We start from the raw sequence: 12576 nt of genomic DNA on the forward strand, positions 1-12576 counted from the left end.
AACAACCACCAACATTTACATCATTAAAGCATAAAAAAATTCTGATTTTCCAATTAAATTAGCATAAAATAGCATTGAAGGCCAATAATCTATATCATCAGATATTGAAGTAATACAAAAAGGAGCTTATTTTGAAATCTCCGTGAAAATCATAATCTCTTCATTTCAGGGAGGAACATCGTACTGTATGAGGCTGTGTTGAAGGGCAACAATCAGGAGTTCCTCTCAGAGAATTGTGTGCTGGTTACATCTTACTCATATACTCATTTCTTAAAAAGCTGTGACCTGAGATAAAACGAGGTCTAGTCAATAACGGGTGCATAAGTCCTCACCTGCGATCCCGTCCATACCGGCGACCAGGAGACATCTTGCGTCCCCGCCTTTCCTCCTCCATCCCTCCCCTCCAGCCAGCTCGGCCGCGATCCCTCTCCCGCTCCCGCTCACGTCCCCGAGACCGATGAGATGAACTTGAGTGCTCCCAAGAACGAGATCGTGACCGCCTCAGGGGTGGTGAAAGAGGAGACCGATGCCTTGACCTTCCGCTGCGACCCAAACCTTTATCCTCCTTTTCCTGCAAAAAAAGTCATACTTCTCAGTGATGATGAATTCAGAGAAAAATCAACTTCAGTAGCTAATGCGGATGCATCACCATAACCACAGGACACACAGAGGAACACACTAACCAACACATACATTAAGAAAAAACACTAATACCCACACATCAACAAAATCTTACCGAATCAGATTTGCGATGAGACCTCATAATGGCAGTGTCAACAGGTTCCTTTTTAACCGGTGCAGTGGCTCCAATGTTTGATGGAATGGCTCTTGACATGCTACCAGAAGCTGGAGTAGGTAATATGAGGGGCATGGTGAGCATTTGACTGGGAGCCAGAGCACTGCTTGACAAGTTTGAAATTGCAGGTGCATTTGAAATGATTGGCTCTGTCTTAACCACACAGGCTTTGCTATCAACATAGGACTGAGTCTCCAATGTTTTGAAGAGAAGGTCCACAAACTTCAAAGTCTCTGTAAATAAAAATTATGTACTTCAATAAAATACACTAAAAGGAAGTAAAATTTTCACAGCTAAAGTTTCAATGAACATAACAAAGTATTAAACACAAAAAGTGTTTCCATCAACAGCTCCTGGTTCATATGAATACAAACACAGCAGAAAAAAATAATATGGTAGGAATGGTAAGCAATTGGTTCAACTATATATCTGTAATATCCAGATAAAACATAAAATTCTTACTATTAATCCCTATTCCACACTAAGTTTTCAACCTAGTAAAGACACATCTTTTCCAAACCTAAATCTCAATTCACAGCAGTTGATAATCTTCCTGCAATCACATATTTCTTTCCTCTACCACCTCTTCATTCTTTCAAATTTTACAAATAAATTTTCTTCATAAGTAATCCCAAAAATTTCACAATTCATTCCTGACATTTCTCTCTAAACATAATGTCCATTTCTTTCTCATTCATGCCATTGTCCCATAAGCGTCAGACTCATCGTATCTCCACTCCTCAAGGAACCATTGATGAATAAACACGTCAATACAAGACATGGACTTCTTCAAAGATTAGGCCTAACCATTGAGTCTGAATTGCAACCAACATTGAGCATAAAATAGGCTGCACACAAAGGAAGGAACTAACTGAAGATAAAAGACATGAAAAGGACCTCACCAATGAAATTTAGTTTTCCTAATAAAAATTTCGAAAATTAGGGTCTGTTCACTTTATCTTTGCGGGTGAGCTGGTGTGGCTTAACCGATTTGGGGTGAGAGGAGGGAAAGTTTATCTACACGTGAATTTCCCTCTTCCAATCAGCAGACAGTAGGCGTGGCCTAGCACTTCGGAATTTCAGTCGCTCTCAGACCTCCGTCGCGTCAACTTCGTGAATCTGCTAGCTGTGTTGCCAAATCTCGTGCGTTCTCTTGGTGCTCTTCGAATCTTCCATTTAAATCCAACTCATAACTTACTGTTCCTTATTCTTCCACATCAATCCTTTTACATCTCCTTTCCAGAAAATTTTTATTCACCTTTTGCATTCCCATAAGCACCGACTCCCTCCCTCCACCTATTCCCTCTCAGTACTTTTCCGATCCCTTTATTAACAAACCCTAACCCTTTTCCTCAACTCCGTATTTACTTTTGGGTATTACAACCTATATAGTTTTGTATACCTCTGATTTAAAAGATTAACATCCAAGCGTGTTTATTGAAGGCTCCGAAAGTGACTCCGAAAATTAAGACACTGACGGGAGGGAAGACGAGGAGGTTGATTTATTAGCCACACCACTCCAGCAATAAGTACAAAATAAATTATGTAATAAAATACCCGTCGTGCTACTTTTCTCCATTCTTTTTGCATCCTCATCCTCACGAATTCCCTTGCAATCCCCGTTTATCAGAATGTTACGCTTATGTATGCCTTTCACCAGCGGTCTCGCATTTAGCGGACAATATCCTGGCTTCTGAGATGGGATTATCCTCAATCCCCTGTAAATAAGTAGCTATACATTGTATACATTGTTTCGCCGCCGGGCCCAAAATATCTGTGGCCACGTATGAGTCACACCTTTTCAGTGGGACACTAGGGCGCCTGTGTACATTTGGCAACGTTAAGGTCGCTCCTGCTCTCTCTCTCTCGGTACTACCCCTTCCCCTTCAGCGAGGCCCCTCCCCCTTCAGCGAGGCCCTCCGATTGTGTCCGGGATCTCACGAAAGCTGACCCGCAGAGATAAAATGAACAGATTATAAGAATGGATCAGAAAAATACATGCATTAACAGGTATTACCAGCAATGACTGGGAAAGACTTTCAAAACCCACTCTGTATCTCAGTTACCAATAATCCAATAGAAGGAAAGTTAAAAAATGAGTAGCAATCAGTTGTCGTGCCTCATGGTTCACACAAGCACCAAGTGCAACTATTTGTTGACATCATAAAGTGATGAATGTGATAGCTGAAACCATGAACAAATTAAAATAAAGCAAATAGAGCATAGGTTTCTGTGATGATGATTTGATCTCTGATTTTTTTGGGTTTTCTTCCAGGTCAGTTGGCTTGTGGACAACAAGGACAGTGGAATAGCCATCTAGTGGGAATACCAGCAAAACTGTTGTCCACAAGCCAACTGGTGCAGAAGAAAACCCTAAGAAAAAGCAGAGATCACAGAAAATAAGACAGATTGGCGGTCAGAATACAGGCAATCCTCATAGGCTGGTGATATCAGGAAAGTGTGCAGAAGTTAACAAACAAAGGAAATGTTGTCAAAGCATGTCACCAAGTAATAACAACAAAGTCTGTTTTAAACCCTTTCTTTTTCATGTTCTCGACCTTTCGTGCTATTCTTTCTTGCCTCCTTAAAGTTGGTGATAGGCATGTCGGCTTCTAGAGGAAGCACACAACTAGTTTCTAATTAACTATCTGAGCATTTTTCATTCATATCTTGATGCATATTCCTTAATTTTCCTAATAATGTTGAGTTAGCACTCTCATATTTTCTTCGGAAATATTTCCAAAGAAAAAGTTTACTTGAATTAATCAAAATTTACGGGTGAAAAAGCACAGCCTTGTCTCACTCCTTGCCTAATTCTTGCTTCTACACAGCTGGGCCCTGATTTTATCACCGCTACTTGGTTTTTGTATGAACTGTGGATTATTCTTCTGTCATTTACTTTATGATGTTATTCCCAATTATTTAGGACCAGAGCTTTGTGTACTAGTTCTAACACTACTTGGATTATTTTGAACTCCAATTTCTTATAAGATTCCAAGCATTGTGTTCCAATCCACATTTTCAAATACCTTCTCTGAGTCCAAAAATGCAACAAACATTGGCTTATTCCTTTCCATTCTCTTCCTTACAAGCAGCCTAAGGGTCAATATTGCTTCCCTTGTGCCTCTGCTTTCTCCACATCTAAATTGGTCCTCATCAAATACTCTTCTGCTCTTTGTCCTATTCTTCTATAGATGATCCATGTCAGTATCTTCGACACATCTATGAGTAGTCAGGCTTATGGTCCTAAAATCTTCGCAGTTCTCTGCTCTTCTCCTCTTAGGAATTGGGATTGTAATGTTCCTCTCGAAATCCTTTGGTATGTCACCTGTCAAATACATTTCACTAATGATTGTGTACAGCTGGTTCAACGTCTTTTCTCCTGTGTTTTTAAATATCTCTGAGGGAATATCATCAATTCCAGAAGATTTATTTATCTGAAGGTCTCTTACAGCATCATCAAATTCTGATCTTGAAATTGGGGCTCCCAATCTCCCATATCATCTTCATCCACTTCCCTCTCGCATTCGTTCATAGACTGCTTCCTCCGTCGCTTTACGGCATATCTCGTCCCTTATTTAAATGGGTTTTAAAATTTAAAGCAATATTTGTTGAAATGGAGCTCTTTTTCCAAGTATAATCTGTACCTGATCCATGGAGAAAAGTCAACAAATAAGTTAAAATGAAAAATAATGAGATCCAAACCAAATTCTATTTTTATTTTTGATATTTAATAGGGTAGTTTCCTTCACCAAAGAAAACGAAAGGCATTGATTGCGATTCGTTACCTAACATCAGTGTATTCATAATAAACAAATTATTTGGTTTTAGAAATCCATGTTTAGACGAATTTTAATGGTCAATTTTAATCTCATTTGAAAAAGGCCAGATTGGCACCCACGCGATGCCACTCCCATGTGACGCCACAGGGATCTAGATTCTATATGAGTAGATAGCAGTTTTACATCGTCTGAGATTACCAATGCATGCATGAGGCACAGAGCTCAGGGAAACATCTGTTAATAATCACCTATTAAAAATGCCTATGGTCTGAAAGTTTGTTTCGTTTGATAGGGTATTAATAATTCTTATTTAAGCCAAGCGCTACCTGCTAGTGGGGTACTCTACGCTACCGGCAGGCTAGGGCTTTACCCTACTGCCACTGAGGCTAGCAAAGAAAAACTTAGGCCAGTCCAGGATTTGAAATCAGGACCTCTTGTAACCAAAGCAAGAATTATACCCCTAGACCAACAGGCCTATAAATGATTTTATTCATTTACTTCACTCACCACCAAAAACAGCACTATTCGGCCTTTTACATTGTGGTTGATAACATTTAAAAATCAAGCGTGCACAAACATCCATGCCCTGGATAAGGGTAACTTACTCTGGCAGGACTTGAGCCACGACCTTTGGTTTCGCAGGTGAGGACTTCACCCCACCCCCACCGAAGGCAGGCAAATAATGTTATAATAATGTCACTGTTTTCTTGGTATGTAAATATATGCACAACGGATCGTCTAAGTTTTTGCGGTAAGTACTACATGGTAAGTACTCGAAGCTACCATATATTTACATAAAATGCTGGATGATAGAAAAGCTTGTTACATCTTAAGACATTCCTCTGCACTTTAATTAGAGATGTCTTTCAACACTGCATAACGGTATCTATTTTATGTATAACCAAACACAATAAAAGTCCAAAGATTACAGTAAATACTATTAAAAATTTTAACTTAAAAACGCACCACTCTCCATCCAGACCCATTTCCGCTTTCTTGAACATTCTTTCTTACCCTTGCGTACTCAATACTTGTCCTACATTGATTCTATGACAAAACTTTTAAAAATAATAAATACTGATTTCCATTGGTTTGAGGCTCACTGGTCAAAACCAATCCAAGTAGTGTTAGAACTAGTGCACAAAGCTCTGGTCCTAAAGAATTGGGAATAAAATCATATAGTAAACTTCCCAACAATATAAAAAATTTGAAATAACTGACAATTAAACAATACATTCAATTTTTCTTTCAGGAAAAATCGATCTACTCTGTTAATGAGGATTTTATATGAATGATCAATGTATCATCATCCATATTACATAACATGGTGACCTATATAACATTATTGGGCCACTTACACATGTGCTTTCCTTTGTCAATGTACTTTAGCTGCAGCCTTTAATTATCCTATAATATGATCTTTTGGAGAAATCAACCACTATTATTACAAACCAATGGTGAAACAAGTGTTGAGAAGCTGACTCCAACTTTTGTTGAGCACTCTTGAGAAATAAATACCTATAATTAGTTGTTTCAGGCGTTACTTTGAGGAATCTACTTAACATAATGAAAAGTAAAGAAAACTTTGTAATACAACGTAAATATTGAACGTACGATCTAGGTTTCCACATGGTAAATCATCATCTAGACCATCATCACCCAGATGATGACGGGTCACCTTGAAACCTAGATTGTACATTAAATATTTACGTGGGATTACAAAGTTTTCTTCACTTTGCATTATGTTAAATAAATACAAGTAATTTAAAATTACTTCATACATTTCTCATAGCCTCCAGTTAACTCTCGCTCAAATAATCTCTAAAGACATGATAAGACTCATTTTCATGACCTAAAGTGATACCCTCACCCTGAGAAATTAAAAGGTGTACATAGGCAAATGAAGGTAGACTAATCCATAAAGCAATTTGTTCAGAATAGAGCAAATTTCCCCAAATTCCCAAAGAGAGCATCAGTCCTTAAATGTCTCTCAGCAGCTAGCAATGAGGAGCGCGTGGCTCGCAGCACAGCGAACAAGAGCCTAATGACGTTAACTTATCAAGTAATATTAGCACTGCAGTCCCCAGACTGTTGCACCTATTAGACATCACAACCCTGGGGTTCCCGGCTATAGCAACATCTTAATTAGTTATTCCATAAAAATGTATATGATATTTGAGCCTGAGAAACTAAATAAATTCAAAGGCAGACCCTAAAAATTTTCAAGGATTGCAATTAGTAAATTTGAGATTGATCGAAGATTTGACCTCTTAAGAACACATCAAGGCTATACTACACCAAGTCCTTACAGGGTCATCAGCACCACAGCCATTTGTACGACCAAATACTCCAAATCATGATACAAATTCAACTCTTGATTTTAAATAATTACACTTTTTTTGAATAACACTAAATGCTTACCCTTAAAATACTCAACCAGCAATACACCTAACTTTAAAAACTTTTTCTACAAATATTTCCCACTACTTATCAATACAAAGCATATTATCTCCTCAAAATTCATGCCCTACAAAATAAAAGTAATTTCACTACTCTGGCATGAAATTTACTCAATTTTCTCGGGGGAAAGTAAAACATGAATCTGGAAAGATCTTGAAAAATAGCAGCTGAATCAGCATTGTTTCTCCAGCAATCTACATTAGAGTAATTCATAATCATAGAGATACCTATCATAAAATTTTGTATCTGAATGTGTGTCGAACAGTATATTTTGACACAGGATTGTAGACATAATCCACCATCACACCCAGGGCCAATTTACTGATGCCCAAGAGGGTACTGATGAACTGATAAAGACTCATAACTCAGTCACCCACAACTTTCTTTGACTTGGAGCTGGAGGAACATAATAACTAAAAAGTTTTACCATGCACAATGATGGTCTAACAACAACCCTAACATTTTTTTGTCTGACACTAGAAGTCCTGGCAAAGAAATGAGGCAAGTTGAAAAAGAAAGGTACATATCACTCCAATATATAAATCACTATTTCTCACAAGTGATGAATCTTTAAGGATTATCAATAGAATACTTGGAGATCATGAAGAGAATTAAATGAAAGTCATCTCAATACATATATATGTTATCATCATTTTAAGGAATGTGCATAAAAATTTGCAGGATAATATGGAGTGGGAAGAAAACAAATAAAAGCAGCATATTTGTATAAGTGTACTACAAGTAAATATACTTACATCAATGGTAACCATCGACTAACATATGTAAATTTACCTATTTCATTCCACTACTCACACGTAATTGATCCCTGGGTGAGGAAGATACGTGGAAAAGAAACTTCGCATTCAATACAAAAAACTCCGCGTTTACAAGAAACGACTTGAAAGCTGGGAATTCGTCATTATAACCATTATAGTTACTTATATACATATTAGTCTACATTTTGGCAAATTAAAGTTAAAATTATGATAGAGAATGGATGTCTTTTTTCATAATTCACCTGAAAATTCTAATGTACCATCTAAAATGAGCCTTTCATTCATTGAGGAACAGATCCACGAGATTTTTCCACAAGAGAGAGAGAGAGAGAGAATTTCGATAACAAAAATTGCAACATATATAAGGGGACTGACATTTCATATTTTCCCATAATGTAAATCCCATAGCTAGGGCCATTTAAGAACGAAATAGGCATTGAAACCATTTCAAAATCATGTAAGGTATTGGATTTCGAACGGAATAAACTAGGCAATATGAGATAAAGTTACGGACGAGACAGTGATAAATACTGAATTTCGCAAAATAATATAAAAAAGGTATAATTTTACTGGGTTAAATTTATTTTTAATAGAGCGAGAATAAATTGCTATCTTAAATATTACCTTGCTGGAGAAAGACGTCCAATTGATCGATCATACTTTCACGAAGGTCTGCAATTGGTTTGTCTTTCTTCACCAAAGCAAAAACGTACTTGGCCAGAGCAGCTGGATCTGCATCGCAACTGTGGAACAACAAAGGCAGCGTTAAAAAAGTGCGACATGAGAGAAATTTCACGAAAACTCAATTCAGTACCATCAACAGCCAAGGTACAATGGCCTACTTACAGCGGCTCCAATATTGTGGTCAGCCATGACTTAAATGCCTCTGGATTTTCAATAATCATTATGAAGAATCATAAACCACACCAAAAGTTGATAATAAAAGATTTTTCAGTTGCTGGGGACGCTTTGCAGCGGAATTATTGCGTACCAGCACGCATAGCTGGTTCGGAGCAAGGCTAAACAACCATAGCCTTCTTTGTACTGAAACAGAGGTACACAGTACCGAATCTTTGGATTAAAAAATTGTATATATTTATCCCTACAGCGAGAAATCAAAATTCCACTACGGATACGTAGTATATTTTAAGAATATACTGTTTTTACACCCCCGCAGAGCTACTAGGATTCCACGCTTCTCGTGGTTGACGAGTGGCGCTGAGATTCAAGATGAATAAACAAATTACTCAACGGTTATTTGGCGGTTTTTTCAAAAATAATTAAAAGGGAACCACAACACCACATCTTTTAAAATAGACTAATTCACCCTCATTAAATTAATAATTTGATGAAATTTCAATTTAAATTAATTATCCTTATCGATGAAAGTAACAGAATTCAATTTAATTTAAACACGTGTTTTCATTTATCCATTTAGATACATATATTAACAAGCAAATGCAGTGGCACAATGAAAAACATTGTATTTGGGAAAACGCTGTAAAAACTATAACAAAATTTTTATGTTAATAAATTATAAAACTTCACTTAAATCCATAACGGATACCTTCGCAAGCCATTTAACTCTTTTGAGTGGCTGAGCATAAAAAATTCACTAGTACGCACACACACACACACATATTTACTGCCAAGAGTGACACTGCCTCTGAAAAGCTTAGTATTATTAGTGGTAGTATTACTAGTAGTATTGTTATTATTATTACAGTATTCTACCGATTAAGGTAGGTGACCATGGAGTACTTATAACCCTTAAGGGTGCCTGCCGGTGCCCACAATTGGAAAACATTTTCCGTGCTACCAGTAGCATGAGAATATTTTAAACCTCTTTGTACAGAGCTCTTTTTTGGGTTGGAGTTACCCTGGTATTTTCGTCCCTCAGATTTGAGACCCAGTTCAACAGGGTGCCCGTCCCTTACCCTGGCCACTGGGCCACCCTCATAGCACCAGTGGCGCCGACTCCATGGGGCCAGAGGGGGCTCGAGCCCCCTCAAAAAATTCATATTGGGTGTGAGAAAAAAATGTGTCAGGCTTGTGGATTTTCCCCGAAGTATCCAGATATCGAGATTCCAGTTATCAGGATTCTAATGTTAATCATATGAGTCTTCTAAAATGCTTAAAAAACTTCAAATTCACTACTTATAAAATTTCCCGGGGCAAGATCCCCAGTTTGGGCCCCCCCAATATTTTCTGTTAGTCGGCATCCCTGCATAGCACGAATCCATGGTCAACAATTATTGCATTACCAGCGTTGTTTTCAACCAAACATTGTATTTGATTTTCAGTAATTTACCCCTCTAAAAGAATAGGGTAGTTTCCTTCATCAAAGAAAACGAAAAGCATTGATTGCGATTCGTTACCCACCATTCAAAATATTCAAATAGAGTATTCAAAATATACAAATTATTTCGTTTTAGAAATAGCGGTTTAGACGAATGGCAATGGTCCATTTTTATCCTCATTTGAAAAGAGCCAGATTGGCGCCCATGCGATTCCACTCCACGTGACGTCACAGGGACCTAGTGTCTATACGAGAAGATAGGAGTTATACATCGTCTCAGGTTACCAATGCATGCATGAGGCGTAGAGCTCAGGGAAACATGTCTTAATAATCACTTATTAAAACTGGCTAAGGTCGGAAAGTTTTCTTCATTTCATAAGGTATTAATAATCCTTATTTAAGCCAAGCGCTACCAGCCAGTAGGGTACTCAGCTACCCGCTAGCAGCCTGCGTCGTATCAGCGCTCAACTCGCCTCAAGGTCACCTCACTTGCGGCAGCGGGAACCAGAAATACGTCACACGGAGAGATTTCCCGGCATTCATACTTACGCGTCGCGTTTTCGCGCGCTTGAAAATTATCTCTTTTCATTTAATAGCGAAAAATAGATATTGTCATTTAAAAATCTAAATGCGTGAAATACGTACTCCAGGTGTAATAATCTTTCGATTTAGACAATAAAAAAATAATAGGAAACCTCCCTATTACTAACATTTCTTAAGCATTGTGGAATTTTTAGTGTTTATAACAACAAAGTTAGTAAATAAAAGGTAATAAGGTTATAAGCCTGGAAGTTCGTTATTTTAAACTCTAAAATTTCATTTAAAAATTGCTGATGCACAGAACAAAATGAAGAATTCATATAAAAGTATTAAAAAATTGTAGGATGCAACAAAATATGTCATTGAAAAAACTATACACAATATAACCACTTCCCAACTGATTCCTGCGGTGAGGATGATCATAAATGAATGGCAGGGTCGGGCTTTACTACATGGGGAGTGGCCCTATAAGGGCTCACTAAGCTGGGTCATGGGCCAGGCCTGAATTCATCAGACAATTGCTACCTCAGCGGCCACTTCCCTTCCATCGGCCAAAGCCCACGTCCGCTTGTTTGCATTGAAAAATCCATGACCGCTTTACCCAACATCAGGTGTTATGAGGGTTAAGAAAAACTCCAAAAGCCTTCCCTTCCATGACGCACTTCCCTCTTCAATTCACAATAAGACCTACTCCCTTTCAGTCTACCTAAAAATCTTATTCTTTTCCTTCCTCTCCCTCATTTACCCAACATTCTACCCCAGTTGCGTACTAGGAATATGCTTTGGGTAGGGATGGGGAAGGGCGACCTTTTAGGAAAATTTTGGAAAAATGACATGCCTGCAAATATTTTTTGCATAATTTTAGCACTAAAAATTTGGGCTTCATTAAAATGTTACATTACTATTTACCCCCCCAATGTCCCCTGGACTTTTCCATGTGTACTTCCACCCTTTGTGATGATCAAACCAAGTGTTTGTTGTGAATAATTTGTTTCTCCTGCAAAATTCTGCGGCTTTCTCTCCCCTGTCGTTCTGAATTCCTAATCCAAATTTTCCTACTTCGTTTCCATCCCTCCCCGACTGAAGCGTCTGAGTCCCCCATCACTACCAAATTTTTCTTACCCAGAGTTTATCTATTTATTTCCTGGAGCTGCTCATACACCTCATCTGCTTCTTCCCTGTGATTGGTAGTGGGCATGTAAACTTGAATCACTACCAGGTTGGTGGGTCGTGTCTCAATTTCTACCACAAGAATTCTATTGCTTACTTGATCTATACCCACCACATGCTTACCCATCTTCCCGTTTAATACTATAGCCACCCCTTGTTGACTTTCCTCTGCACTGCTATGTATAACCCCATACCCATCACTCCAGTAGTCCCCACTGTCCTTCCATCAAACTTTGGATAGACCCAAGATATCTATCCTCCCTTTCTGCATTTCCCTCTTTATATTTTCTAGCTTACCTGCCCTCATCAGCGTCCTCATTTTCCATGTCCCTACAGTCATCAATGTCTTCTTCTTCTTTATCCTCTTGGTCTTCTTATACTCCTCCTTGGATGCTGCTGCTGAAAAAGATAATGATGATATGTCTCTGCAAGGATTTCACATGATACAGACTGAGGACCTTGCCGACCTCGCTGCCACCTATGACACCTGTGCTTAGGGGCTGAGTCCCGTGATTAGGGGGATAGATAGGGAAATTAGTGGGGCTTTTACTGTGTAATGTGAAATGGAGAGAGAATGGACACTACTGGAATGGTGAGTTTTGGTTAACATTAAGTTTAATCCATTTTACTTAATTGATTGATATTACATACTAATAGAATAGTGCAAGTGCAAGATTAATAAAATATCCCTCAGAAAGCTGTGAAAACTCACCAATTTGAACCATTTATCTTAAAATTCTCCAATTTATCAAT

General features: G+C 38.2%; 1 protein-coding gene across 1 annotated transcript in view; it reads right to left on the bottom strand.

Annotated features, from left to right (window-relative positions):
- Positions 1 to 9021, bottom strand: part of LOC124154590 (RNA-binding protein 26) — a 59463-nt gene extending 50442 nt beyond the window's left edge. Inside the window, exons 1-4 of the mRNA XM_046528417.1 lie at positions 8661 to 9021; positions 8439 to 8557; positions 737 to 1029; positions 333 to 571 (exon numbers count right to left, since the gene is read on the bottom strand). Coding sequence (XP_046384373.1) covers positions 333 to 571; positions 737 to 1029; positions 8439 to 8557; positions 8661 to 8719 — 710 coding nt within the window. The 5' untranslated portion in view covers positions 8720 to 9021. The remainder of the gene's footprint in view (positions 1 to 332; positions 572 to 736; positions 1030 to 8438; positions 8558 to 8660) is intronic.
- Positions 9022 to 12576: the final 3555 nt, after the last annotated feature.

This window comes from Ischnura elegans, chromosome 2 (genome assembly GCF_921293095.1).
Source record: "Ischnura elegans chromosome 2, ioIscEleg1.1, whole genome shotgun sequence".
Classification (NCBI taxonomy): Eukaryota; Metazoa; Arthropoda; class Insecta; order Odonata; family Coenagrionidae; genus Ischnura; species Ischnura elegans.